Source organism: Lycium barbarum, chromosome 7 (genome assembly GCF_019175385.1).
Source record: "Lycium barbarum isolate Lr01 chromosome 7, ASM1917538v2, whole genome shotgun sequence".
NCBI lineage: Eukaryota > Viridiplantae > Streptophyta > Magnoliopsida > Solanales > Solanaceae > Lycium > Lycium barbarum.
Genome location: NC_083343.1, coordinates 18,905,147 through 18,918,751, shown reverse-complemented (window position 1 = coordinate 18,918,751; position 13,605 = coordinate 18,905,147). Strand labels below are relative to the sequence as shown.

The window sequence follows — 13,605 nt, the reverse complement described above, 5'->3', positions numbered from 1 at the left end:
ACAAGATTTGGAACTATACAGTCTATCCCAAGCAACAAGGGCCTTTCTAGTGATCAGATTACCACCCGGCCTGACATAACTTCTACAGTAAGCATCAATGCATTTGCAGACTTTGCCTGGTAACACAAATAATTGTGTCCAATAAGATTGGATACCAAAATGACAGTTTGCACCCATTGAAGTCTGCCAGCATACAAAAGGTTTTTGGTTGTCCAAGAGAAAGTCCTGGCAATAATTTTGTCAATCAGAGCTTGCCATTGCATAACTAAAATCTTCTTTGTAGACAATAGAATACCAAGATACTTATAGTAAATCACCTTTAACATAGCCACATTGTTGCAAGATTAGGTCTCTTTGATCAGGAGAGACCCCACTCGATGCCTAGGTTCACAAAGCTCTATTCACTCTTATTGTACTCGCAATTCCCTTTTCCAATTTCCATTAATGAGCCATAGTTAGTATTCAAATGGTGATCAAGCAACCAAATAATTAAGATCAAGAAAGAATAAACAACTAAACAACAATAAGTTAATCAAACAAAATAAATTTCTAAATGGGAACGATCTTGAAAGAACCACAATCCTAGAACGTGAAATTTACTTCCACATAGACATGGAAAAAAAATAACAAATCATCCAAAGAGACATCAAAACAAATAGTATGGAGAAGAAAAGGTAAAACACAATGCACTCCGGCCTCCATGGTGGATCTTAGCTCTCTCCACGTCAAAAGTTCTCCAAAAATTCGTGTTTGGAATGTATTTAGGAATACAAAAATGCTTGGGCTTTTGAAAACAAATCCAAATCAGAACAGGAAAGTTTCAGGCGCCGAGGGCCTCGGGCCGCGCTAAATATCATTCTCAAATTCATGAATGGCCGGACACAGCACCACCCGCGACGCGGCTGGATCACGACACTTTTGGCGGCTGAAGAATTCACTTCCTGAGCTTCAACAATTTTATTCTAGACAATAAATGTTGCCCTGCGTCGCCGAAAGGTGTCTCTTTGCACACTGCAGGTGCAAGGAGTCAGGGATACATAGCTAAGAAATTGGTATGTAATATTATACTTTTAAAAGTTATCTACGATCAATATGTAATTATTGAGTCATTAATTTTATCTTTTTCAGCAGAAAAAAACAATTGGGACATGAGCCCGCTCAAGATGGGCTTTTCCTTGCAATGAACATAAAAAAAAAAGAGTCGGGTCCGGACAATGGGTCAAGCCGAGAGCTGAGCAAGCTTATGTAAGCTTATGTAAGTGAAAATATTTTTATTTAAGTAATGATATAAGTTGATATGATCCTAGAGGGCATGATTGATGCTAATGGCTCAAGGGCATTGAAGAGGACGTTGGAGACACTTGCGGACCCACGTAAGAGGGCAAATGATGTTTGGAAGATAGCTTAGCATTGGAAGAGTTGCAAAGTGGCTATGCGTTGCAAAGTGGCTAGATGCGCAAAATGGCTAAAAGTGAAACTATGGGGCTAAGATTGCAATTGGATGTCATACTTGCAAGTTATGAAGTTAGAATGGCAATTGGAGGTCAAAATTGCAAGTTATGAGACTTTGGATGCAATTGAAGACTCATGTGGGTATTTTTGTAAAAGAGCCACTTTAGGGCCTTTTGATGTAATAGGCATTAGTATAAATAGTTGTTTTCATCCATTTGGAAGACTTAGCTTGAATATTGTGTGAACTCATATTGAGAGAATTTTAATATAGTTTGTTTGGTTATTGTTCAAGTGATTTCCAAGTTGTGAAGTGAATTGCTTATCCATTGAATTCATTTAGATCACTCATTTGTGGATTCAAATTGAGTCTTCTAATTTGGTTCACATTGCTTTGGTTCCTTGGTTGAATTCAAAATAGAAGGATCTAGGCTTCATATACTTAGGTTTGCCTATATGATTCATTACCAAGTGTGTCAAGTATCTATCTCTAGTTCCTTAATCTAGGGGTGGGCGTTCGGTTCTTCGGTTCGGTTTTATCGAACTTCGGTTCGGCTATTTCGGTTTCGGTTTTTTGAAGATGGACACCGAACACCGAACCAAACTAGTTCGGTTCGGTTCTTTCGGTTTCGGTTTTTTGAAGTTTGGTTCGGTTCGGTTTCGATTTTTTCAATTCGGTTTTTTGATATGATATTAGAAGCGATTCCATTTACACTAATTCATATTCTCAAAAGCAACAAAACAACTGACAAATTAAAATCAAAATCAAACAAACAGGATACACAAGAATAGAAAACCATAACAATAATATATGATTACTAGGTGTTATATACATACAATAAGAATAATTAAGAAAACACATAAAGGACATACATTAATCCTAAAGACACATCCTAGTCACATTTCTTTGTTAAAGATATTTGATTTTCTCAATTGAAGTGGAAAATTAGGGATACAAAAGCAAAAGAGGGCTTGTTACAATTGAATTTTTTTTTTGCTTAAACTTAATGGGCGTGGACTATTTTAATTTTTTTGGGTAATGTATTAAATTTCGGTTCTGCGGTTCGGTTTCGTCAAAGTTTCGGTTCGGCTATTTCGGTTTCGGTTTTTTGAAGGTGGACACCGAACACCGAACCAAACTAGTTCGGTTCGGTTCGGTTTTTCGATTTTCGGTATTTATGCCCAGCCCTACCTTAATCCCAATTCTTCATCTATCTTTTGTTTTCCTTTGTTTTTATTTAATTTTTAGAGTTTCCCCTAGGTTGATTGTTATCATAAGTTTATAATATGTTCATTATATACTAAATTTCATATTTAAAGACCCAGGCACAGTATGAACAAGCGGTACAAGAGTACAACCAAACTCAGCCAACCGATGACCATGGCGAGCCAACCAGCCACAACCAGAATTGGAGATAGAACTGTGATGTAAAGCAGTTGGGGGAAAACAGAAGGGTAAAGCGTACGGTCTAAGCCCAAGGAACAACTTTCAGCGCATCCAGTCAGGACTGTGAGGTAAAGGGTCCTCTCGCCAAGCTGAGAGAGTTGATGGTGTTCACATCGCGGCTATGGTATAGCAAATCAGGACGAGCTGCAGAAAGCAGGATCATAGCCAAGAACCTCAAAGCGCTCCAGGCACAACCGCGGAACCATATAGCATGTGGACCATTTGGTGTGTGCTAGATTTGATTTATTGAATCTAAAGCAGTGAAGCTAAGCTTCTGTGTTGACACTTTTAGGTTTAGGATTCGTGGCAGTTGAGAGAAAATTAGGAAGAAGAGAAGAGAAGATATTTTCATTGATTGTAATGAATACAATGCCAAATGGTGTGGCTTTACACATTTTCTGGTACACTGCATGTGCAAACTAAATACCTCATCATTAACTACTAATCTCAACAAACTAAATCTCTTAAGCTTCACACTCTAATGCTCCCCCTCAAGATGGAGTTTGTGTATATATCAAAAACACTAAGCTTGTGTAACAAAAGATAATGTTGAGAAGCTCCTAAACCTTTTTGTAAGTAAGTTAGCTAGTTGCTCCTTAGTACTGAGATAATGAGTCTCCACCCATCCAGCCTTGAATTTTTCCCTTACAAAATGACAATCAATGTCAATGTGCTTGGTCCTTTCACGTAAGATAGATTGGCAACAGTTTGAATGGTTGTTTTGCTATCACAATACAACGTAACTGGTGTTGGGACTGTGATATTCAAGTCCTTCAACAGAACGAATAACCAAATAATCTCTGAAACTGCAGCAGCTATGCTTCGATACTCTACTTCAGCTGAGCTCATATCACTGTTTGCTTCTTCTTGGATTTCCAAGAGATGAGGGACTGTCCCAATTTAATGACATAGCATGTTACAGATCTTCTGGTTTTTAGGCATGCAGCCCAGTCTAAGTCACAATAAGCTTGTAGACTTCTGCTAGAATTGCTGCTTAGCAAAAAACCTTGGCCTGGACACTTTTTATATATCTAACCAATCTTAGTACAACTTCCCAATGTGACACCTTAGGAAGTTGCATGAATTGACTTAGCACCTGAACAGCAAAGCTGATATCAGGTCTGGTAATTTTCAAATATAGCAATCTTCCAATGATCTTTTGATAAGCAGTGACATCTTGATAAGAAGGATCATTTGTAATGCCCTCATGTTCATTATAATCAACAGTAGTAAGCTTGACCTTTTCCTCCAAAGGTGTATTCACTGGGTTAGCATCACTGAGCCCTGAATTTGATATCAATTCCAGTGTATATTTCCTTTGATTAAGTAAAATTCCTGTCTTTGATCTCAGCACCTCAATTCTAAGAAAATATTTGAGGTTACCAAGATCCTTCATTTTGAATTTACTATGCAGTGAGGACTTCAATTCTTGAATCAAAATTATGTTGCTACCAGTGAGTAACAGATCATCTACATATATTAGTGTAATAGCTTTATCATTTCTGGACTTCTTTATGAATAAAGAGTGATCATAAGGACTTTAAATGTAGCCTGTGTCAACCAAGGCGTCAATTAACTTGAGGTTCCATTGCCTTGAAGCCTGTTTCAAATCATATAAGGACTTAAAGCAACTTGCACACCTTGTACTCCCCGTGTCTTTGGAACCCTTGAGGTAAACCCATATAGACTTCTTCATGCAAATCTCCTTGTAAAAAAACATTATTGACATCCATCTGATAAAAAGGTAAATTAGAAGATACTGCTAGGCTAGTAACAATTCTCACGGTGACCATTTTTTCCACTGGAGAAAAAGGTTCATGATAGACTAGTCCTTCTTGTTGATTATAACCCTTAGCAACAAGTCTTTCCTTATACCTTTCTGCTTCCCCATTAGCCTTGTGTTTCACTTTATATACCCATTTGGAGCCAACTACCTTCTTTCCTAGGGGTAAATCCACTACTGTCCAGGTGTTATTGAGTTCTAAAGCATCCATTTCTGCTTGCATAGCATCATTCCAATGCTGGAACTTAGAAGCTTTCTTAAAGGATGTTGGCTCAATTGAAACTGAAAAAACTGCCACATAGTCCTGGTATGAATGACTCGGATGGTTGTATGAGAGATGATCTTCAATGGGATACAAGCAAGCTCATTAGCCTTTTTGGAGATGACATAGTTTTTGTGCCATATAGGAGCCTGTGAAGCTCTACTTGGCATTTTGACAACATTATAGTGCATTATTTGCAACCATAGGAGTGGACTCAGGATCAGAAATAACTGTGTCATTCTCATTAGTGATAGGTGCATCTGTGGTAGTATCAGTGGAGAAAGATTGAGGGGCATTAGCACAATCTTCAATCTGAGTAATAACGACAGCAGGTGCATCTGGTACATGATCCTCAGGTGGTGTAGTATGCAAAATTTGAGTGGATGACTACTCACAATCTGCAGCAACAAGTTCTTGTGGAATAAACATATCCACTGAATCATCATGAATCCCTTGGAAAGGAAAAATGTAATCAATGAAGGTGACATCCCAGCTAACAAAGATTTTTTTTTATTGTATATCAAACAACTCATAGCCTTTCTGAGATTTTAAGTACCCTATGAAGATGGCCTTGTTAGCTCTTGGTGCAAACTTGTCTTGTCTTGGCAAAACAGATGCAAAACACAAGCAGCCAAATACCCTTAAGTGATCAACCTTAGGTTCCTTTCCATATAGCATTGCAAAAGGTGACTTACCATTCAACGCTCCATAAGGAAGTTTGTTAATTAGATAAAATGTTGTTCTAACACAATTCCCCACTTCCCCCCCCCCCAAAAAAAAAAAAAAAATCTTATAGGAATTGAAGCTTGAAACCTCAAGGTTCTAGTAGTATCTAAAATATTTCTGTGTTTTCTTTCTACAGTTCCATTTTACTAAGGTGTATAAGGACATGAACTTTGGGTGAACAATTCCAAGAGAAGAAAAAAAGACTTCTACATTTAGAATTAGTAAATTCAGTCCCATAGTCAGATCTCAATCTTTGCACTTTAATACCAAACTGAGTACAAACCATAGTCAGAAAATCTTTTAGTACAGTCAGAACCTCAGTTTTATGCTGAATCAAACTATTGTAACAAAGTAATGCTTCTTGTCATATGTGGGAGTTCTATATGGACCCCAGACATCTAGAGGAACTAAATGGAAAAGATGATCTGACTTATTCATACTACTAGGAAATGATAGCCTACTTTGTTTAGCCATGGCACATATCAGGCAACACTATTGTGGTGAAGTCGTCAAGTTGTCCTTGATAGTTGATATATGTTGCATTACTATAAATGAAGGGTGACCAAGTCTGAGATGTCAAAGGTCAAACAGACTTGAACCTTTTATTGATGCATTCACTACTGCTCTTATTCCATCTCTCAACGAGTACAAATCATTAGATTGTCTAACAATCCCAATCACTTTTCCAGTGCAAATGTCCTGCAACACACAAAAGTTAGGGAAAAAAACTGACACTGCAATGTAGTTCCCTAGTGAGTTTGGCAACTCATAGGAACTTGAAATTCGGTACATGAAGTGCATTTTTTACTTTTATGTCACCTAACACAACTGAATTTCCTGTACTTGTGATTTGAGCCTGTTGGTAATTGGACTGTACTAGAATTTGAATCTTTCAAATGTTTTATCTCCTCAAGCAACTCCTTACATGAAGCTATACGGTGGTTTGATCCTGAGTCTACTATCCAATCATGTAAATTTGGATCATTAGACACTTATTAGCTTTGCATTCACTCAAATCAGTGTTGTGCCGCAAGTGTTTCATCTGATTCTGCTCCTCTTCATTAAGAAAATATCCTTGTCCTCCAGCTGTTGTTGCTGCTACAACATTATTAGCGTATGGCCTGAAATTACTTGTTTCTCTTTGATGTGCACCTCTTGGCTTATAACCTCCTTGTGGCATTTGGTTTTGATTCTGATCATAACCACTTGGACCAGTCTGATTACCAATTTGATTTGACTTCTTCTTACTCCTAAAATCTGCATGATATCCAACTAACCTGTAGCAATCTACTGTTTAATGTCCTTTATAACCACAAACCTCACAAGCTGGTCCTTGCATTGGATCTATTGGCCTTTTTTTCTCTGAAATTTTGACCTCTTCAGTTAACATAGTGAGAACTTCTTTCTTTGTATCTACTACACCTAATTGTCTTTGACTCTCCTCTTGTACTACAGTGGAATAAGCTTGATTTACAGTACGTACTTCAGATTTAAGAAGGATGTCACTTCTCACATGATTAAAAGATTCATTTAATCCCATTAGAAACATTAATAACGTCTGCTGGTGTAAACGTTCTATAGAAGGTTTAGCTTCTACAATCCACATGAAGGTGAGAGAATAACACATCAAATTCATCCCATAATTTTATCATTTTAGTATAATAGTCAGTGATAGAATCTGTACCTTGCCTTAGGCATGCTACTTCAGTGCAAATCTGATAAATTCTTGTCAAATTTGACTTGTTGAAACGTTCCTTGAGATCATCCCAAACATGTTTGCATTTGGAGCATAGAATATAGTCGTAACTAATCTTGGTGCTACAATGCTGCTAATCCATGACACATCATCACATCTCTCCCATTGAGTTTCCAATTCACCTTTGTACGAACTTCTCAAACAAGTTTCATCAACAAAACAGTACTTGTTCTTCACCATTAATGCAAGCCTCATTAACGACCTGTGAGTTTTATACCGATTAATGCTACACCAGGTGTATCCGATTGTTGTAAGTATAGATGATGATTATGTTCGAGAGTTGTTACTAGTCAGTTCTGCCATATCTGAGCTTCAATTTGAAGAAGAATTGCGATTGTGATCAAACAAAAAATTGCAGAAGAATTGCAATTTCTTGAAACAGAGAAAAACAAATTTTATTTAGAAATTGATGCGGTCTAGTCTTCCCACTCTGATACAATGTTAGATTTGATTTTTTGAATCTAAAAAGGTGAAGCTAAGCTTCTTTGTTGATAGTTTTATGTCTAGGATTTCATGGCAATTGAGAGAAAATTAGAAAGAAGAGAAGAGAAGATATTTTCATTGATTGTAATGAATACAATGCCAATTGGTGTGGCTTTATACATTTTCTGGTGCAGTGCACGTGATGTGCACATGCATTCTAACAAACTAACTACCCCATCATTAACTACTAATCTCAACTAACTAACTCTCTGAAGCTTCACACTCCAATAGTGTGCCCCGTTCTCCTCCTCTCGACCTAGAAGGTGAAGACTTTGAGGAGGATGACGTTGAATTTGAAGCCCAGACTCTAGATGATGAGATTTAGTTAGGATTTCATTTATGGACATATATTGAAACTCTTTAGAACTAGTGGTGAAAAGTTTGAACTTTGGTAGACTTTTTAGACTGTTTAATGAATATTTAGTGTTGTATTTGATGGTTCTGATTGATAATTAGGATGTTGTTGATGTTGTAGCTCTTTTAGGATGGATTTGGTAGCATTATTGTTGGTTGTAGCTATATATAAGTTGTGCATTTTATTGGAAGGTTTAGCTGCAGAAAATGCAACATTCTGCTGCTGGTTTTTCTCAAAAAATCAACGGACATATTGAAAGCCCAAAAAACCGGCGCAGTCAGTCGATTTGTTCATCACATTGATGAACTACTTAGTTTTTAAATTATATTTTTTTTAAAAGAAACCGACAGGCTACATCGATTTTTTACATTTTTAAAATTATTTATTTATCAATATAACATGTTTAAAAAATATTTAATAAAACCGATGGACCACGTCGGTATTTTTTTTTAATTTCCAAACGCCTGAAACCAAGCGAAAAGGAAATGCGTCAGTTTCTAAAAAGCGACGCGGCCCAAACCGATGATCCATAGTTCGTCAATTTTGGCCGTCGGTTTTGGGCTGATTTTTAATAGTGACAGTTGAAAATAATTGTCAACTTTAATCTTAAATTCCTAAAGCGACAATTATTTTAATAAAGTCTTTTAAGCTAAAGTGACTATTTATTTAGGACGGAGGGAATATAATACAAGGAAACGATATTTAATAGACCTAGCTATCTTGCATCAACGGGAATGCAAGCTGCCTGTCAACCCTGGAGTATTATTTATTTCATTTTTATGATTTCCAGACAATGATCCACTTGTTAACTACTTTTCCATATTAAACAATTCAACACCCCATATGTAATACAAAGAATAATGACATTTAATAATAGCCCTGACAACTTTGTGCCAATTAAACCAATGGGTTTACAACACATCTAATTAAACAACTGACCATTGATCCTACTATACTGTTGCATCGCCCAAGAACATGTGATTGGTCAACTATGAAGTCTAAGCACAATATTGTTTGTAGATACAAATCCAAGATTTAGAGTTATCAGGATGAATGTGATATATAATATGTTTATATATTATCATTACTTTAAATTGAAAGTGTAAAAACAGTTGAAGTCGGAGAACTTGCTCTAAATATGCCAATAAATTTAAACAAATATGTGCACGTGTACATTGCTAGAGTGTTTGTCAGAGAACTTAGCCGTTCTAGGACAAATCTTAAACCAAATTTCATATCAAAGGATAAGAGCTTCAGCAAAATTTCGGGCCACCGGCCAATAAAGTTTGATACACTTATATCCAAGCCTTTCATCAAATCATTTATACAAATTTAATTACCATCACTAAGTTTTGTTTTTCTCTTGATAACGTTATTTACCAACCTCGTCAACTCTTATCTGACCTTTTGTCATGCTTTTTCTTAGGCCAAGGTTCTTCCGGAAACAGCATTTCTACCTTCCAAGGTAGGGATAAGGTCTGCGTACACTCTACCATCTCCAGACCCCACTTGTGAGATTACACCAATTATGTTGTTGTTGTAAAGTTATTTACCACTAAAAAATAAAATATTACGTTAAATCAAGATGGACAGAATAGAATAGTATTACTTTTTCCATTTGCCTTCCTAACTTTGACTGATCTGAGATGGAACAAGAAGAAGAAAAAGATAGAAAAAGAAAAAAAGAAAAAAAAAGAAGACTGACCTGATTCATTGCCATTCTGCAACAAACTCACACTCAGTCTACATTTGCACATTGAATAATCTCATCCTTGATTTTTTTAATTGACCAATAGTCACATAGTTTATTGAAATACACCAAAGCCAGTGTTGGAAATGCAAGGGTGTTATACTACAAGTATACTTTAGTCTTCACTTTCTCAAAAGTTCATTGTTCCTTTCTCTCCATATTAGTCAAAAGTATTCCAATTCTTTCTCCTTACTGGATTGAGCTTTATCATCTTCCAAAACCTGCCATTGTTTCTATATAATCTGATCTTAAGTTGATGGCTTATACTGCTGTAATTTCTCTACTTCAAACTATTGAGCAACTTCAGCAGAGGAATCCACTACTAATACAAGGTCAAACTGCTCAAATAATCGAATCTCTTCGTGATACTGCGGAATATTTTCGAAAAACTCTTGAAGAAACTAGCAAAATCAAGGTTGACCCTGCAATGATGAAATATTTGGAAGGAAAGATAAGGGCTGCTGCTAATGAAGTAGAAGATGTTGTTGAATTAAAGATTTGTCAAATCAAAGGCTTATCCTGGATAATTGGAGTGGCACGCGAAGTTTTACTAAAAAACTTGCTACCATCAGTGGAAAAGATCGAGGCAACAAAGATAGAAGTGGTGCAGATTGTTTCTGATTTTAGCAAAAATGAGCCTGCTAATGAAACTCAAACCAGGAATTCCTTGATTGGTTCTTCATCAAGAAGTAATGCCATGCCAAATTTGGGAGATGCCATAGTTGGTCTTGATGATGACTTGACAAAAATGATTGAGAGATTGATTGGATCTCCCTCTGCTCTAGAAATTGTCACAATATCAGGCATGGGTGGGATTGGCAAAACAACACTCGCTAGACAAGCTTATGATCATCTTGCAATCAGGTATCATTTTGACATTCGAGCCTGGGTTACAATATCACATGAATTTCATATAAGAGATGTGTTATTAGCTTGTTTACATTGCATTTCCATAACCTGCCACAAGAGTGATCAGGATCAGTTAATTAAGTCGATAGATAACATCTATGACAGAAGTGATGATGATCAGTTAGCTGTCCTACTGCAAAGAAAATTAAAGTGTCGAAGATACCTTCTTGTTGTTGATGATATTTGGAGTATGGATACTTGGGATACTATGACAAGAATATTTCCTGATGACGATAATGGAAGTCGAATCCTATTAACAACTAGGCAAAAAGAAGTGGCTATATATGCAAATCCTGATAGCCCTCCACACGAAATGAACCTCTTGACATTAGATGAAAGTTGGAAGTTACTTCATGATAAGGTGTTTGGAGCAGAACATCTTGACGTTCCTAAGTTGGAGGACATTGGGAAGCAAATAGCAGAGAAATGCCAAGGACTACCCTTAACTATTTTAGTGATCGCTGGACATCTCTCTAACATAGCTAGGACGTTAGAAAGTTGGGAGGATGTTTCCAAAACTATAAGTGCAATAGTAGCTAGCGATCCAGATAAATGCTTAGGAGTGCTCGGTTTAAGTTACAATAACTTGCCTAATCAGCTCAAACCTTGCTTCCTTTCTATGGGTGCTTTCCCTAAGGATTTTGAAGTTGATGCTTGTAGATTGATCCAGTTATGGATCGCCGAGGGTTTTATAAGGACTGAAAGGCGTAAAAGCTTGGAGGAAGTAGCAAAAGATTATTTGGAGGATCTCATCACTAGAAACTTGATAATGGTTAGAAGGCGAAGATGGAATGGGGAGATAAAAGCCTGTGGAATGCATGACCTACTGCGTGACTTCTGTTTGAGAGAAGCTGAAATGACAAAGTTCATGCACGTTATGAGAACTGATCCCCAAATCCCTACTCTTGAAACAAGAAAGCATGATGTTCGTCGCTTCAGTTTCCATACCAAAACTTACTCAAATGATTGCTTTAAGCTATCGCCCGTTCTTGCCAGATCTTTCTATTTTTTTGGTGAATTTATAGTTTCTCCATCACTTTCTCCAAAATTTGACCTTCTTTCCCGCTTCAAGCTTCTCCGAGTATTGGACATCTTCCATCATAAGTTCTCTTCATTCCCAATTGAGATGACAAAGTTAATTCATTTGAGATACCTTGCAGTTGCATCCGAGGGCAATCTTCCTGCATCAATCTCAGAGCTTCAAAATTTGCAAACATTAATTTATAGGCAAATAAGAATGCACGACAGAGCTGCAATTTTACCAGGTAAGATATGGGCAGTTACTAACTTAAGGCATATCCATCTGGAGAAGAGCAGTTATTTGTCCAGTCCTAAAAGTATCACGAGAATTCTTACAAGAAGGATGGATCATGCCTTGGGGATGTCAAATCTAGAGGAATTTTCTACTCTCTGTTTCTCCAGTTGTACAAGTGAAGTCTTTACCGGCATTCCAAATCTAAGAAGTTTGAGCATTCGCGAAACTCCATCAGAAAGCAGCAGAAAGCATATGCGCGAATGCGTCATTGATATGTCCACTTTGGGTAATCTTGAAGCCCTAAAATGCTTCTATAATCCACACTCTAAACATTATCAGCCGAACTGGATCAAGAGGTTTGTTTTCCCTACATCACTTAAGAGATTAAACTTAAGCGGGAGTCATTTTCCTTGGGAAGACATATCAAGTCTTGTTATGTTGCCAAATCTTGAAGAGCTCAAACTTAAGAGTAATGCATGCCACGGTGAAGTATGGAGATTAACTGATGAAGAAAAGTTCAAAAAGCTTAAGTTCTTGCTAATTAGTTGGACAAATTTAAAGCATTGGGATGCTAGCAGTGATAATTTTCCTCATCTACAACGCCTAGTTCTGAAGAATTGCATCTACCTGGAAAAAATTCCAGAAGATCTTGGGGAAATTTGTCCTTTGGAGTCAATTGAGTTACATGATTGCAGCACTTCTACTGAGGTATCTGCCAGAAGAATTAAAGAAGAACAAGAGAACTTGGGAAATGATATCCTTAAGGTCCTCATCAACAAAAGCCTCATCCAAAAAACTAGTATGTTTCCGAGCAATCTCTAAAATTTTATATAAAGTGTTGCTTCCTTCAAAATGATAACTTTTATTTCTTTATCTTACAGAGGATTCCAGTCCAATTCTTGAAATCAAGCGGAAGTTTGATGAGCAAGCAACTAAACTTTCTGGCATGTGGGATGTGCTTTTGGATAATATTTTTGGAAGTGGCACTGCACAGTAAACCAATAACCCACATTCCTGGAGATCGCTTGATTATTTCTAGAGGAGATTTAACTTACATACACCAATTGTAAATAATTGTCATATGTCGGTGTCATTTAATTGGTTGTAACAGGTAATTTACTATATTTCCTAAACTACCATCCCTGCTGAATGCAGAATGAAATTATTTATATCGTGAGATTATTTATATCGTAAGTGTATAATAGCCAAGCTCTCCTAGTAGCAATTCTTACACAAGTATTGTTATTTGTTCACATTAGACTAAAAATACTATCAGATTCATAGTGGATTGAACCAGTTTGGCCTTGTTTGATTATTATGTCTTAGACAACGCATACATTGTGTCCTAGCCATGTTTGATTACAGAAGCTTCTAGATGTAACTTTTAACAGGAGACTGTGTGCTACTAGCTTGCCTAAGATTAATTACCT

At 36.8% G+C, this 13,605-nt stretch overlaps 1 protein-coding gene and 1 long non-coding RNA gene across 2 annotated transcripts; one reads left to right on the top strand and one right to left on the bottom strand.

Annotated features, from left to right (window-relative positions):
* Window positions 1–89: 89 nt before the first annotated feature.
* On the bottom strand, window positions 90–7,485 carry LOC132603265 (uncharacterized). The gene is made up of 3 exons (XR_009568058.1): window positions 7,352–7,485; window positions 318–426; window positions 90–225 (listed from the first exon to the last, which is right to left on the bottom strand). It is a non-coding gene; the product is annotated as an uncharacterized LOC132603265 (long non-coding RNA).
* Window positions 7,486–9,938: 2,453 nt separating this feature from the next.
* Window positions 9,939–13,172, top strand: LOC132601355 (putative late blight resistance protein homolog R1A-3). Its single transcript, XM_060314451.1, has 2 exons — window positions 9,939–12,974; window positions 13,057–13,172. Exons 1-2 carry the CDS (start codon window positions 10,268–10,270, stop codon window positions 13,170–13,172), a joined length of 2,823 nt encoding a protein of 940 aa, XP_060170434.1. The 5' UTR covers window positions 9,939–10,267.
* Window positions 13,173–13,605: the final 433 nt, after the last annotated feature.

Excerpts from the sequence above, each read along its gene's own strand:
- LOC132601355 (XM_060314451.1), top strand. The coding sequence starts at position 10,268 with ATGGCTTATACTGCTGTAATTTCTCTACTTCAAACTATTGAGCAACTT. Across the intron at positions 12,975-13,056 it reads AAGCCTCATCCAAAAAACTA|AGGATTCCAGTCCAATTCTT; the intron begins GTATGTTTCCGA and ends TTTATCTTACAG.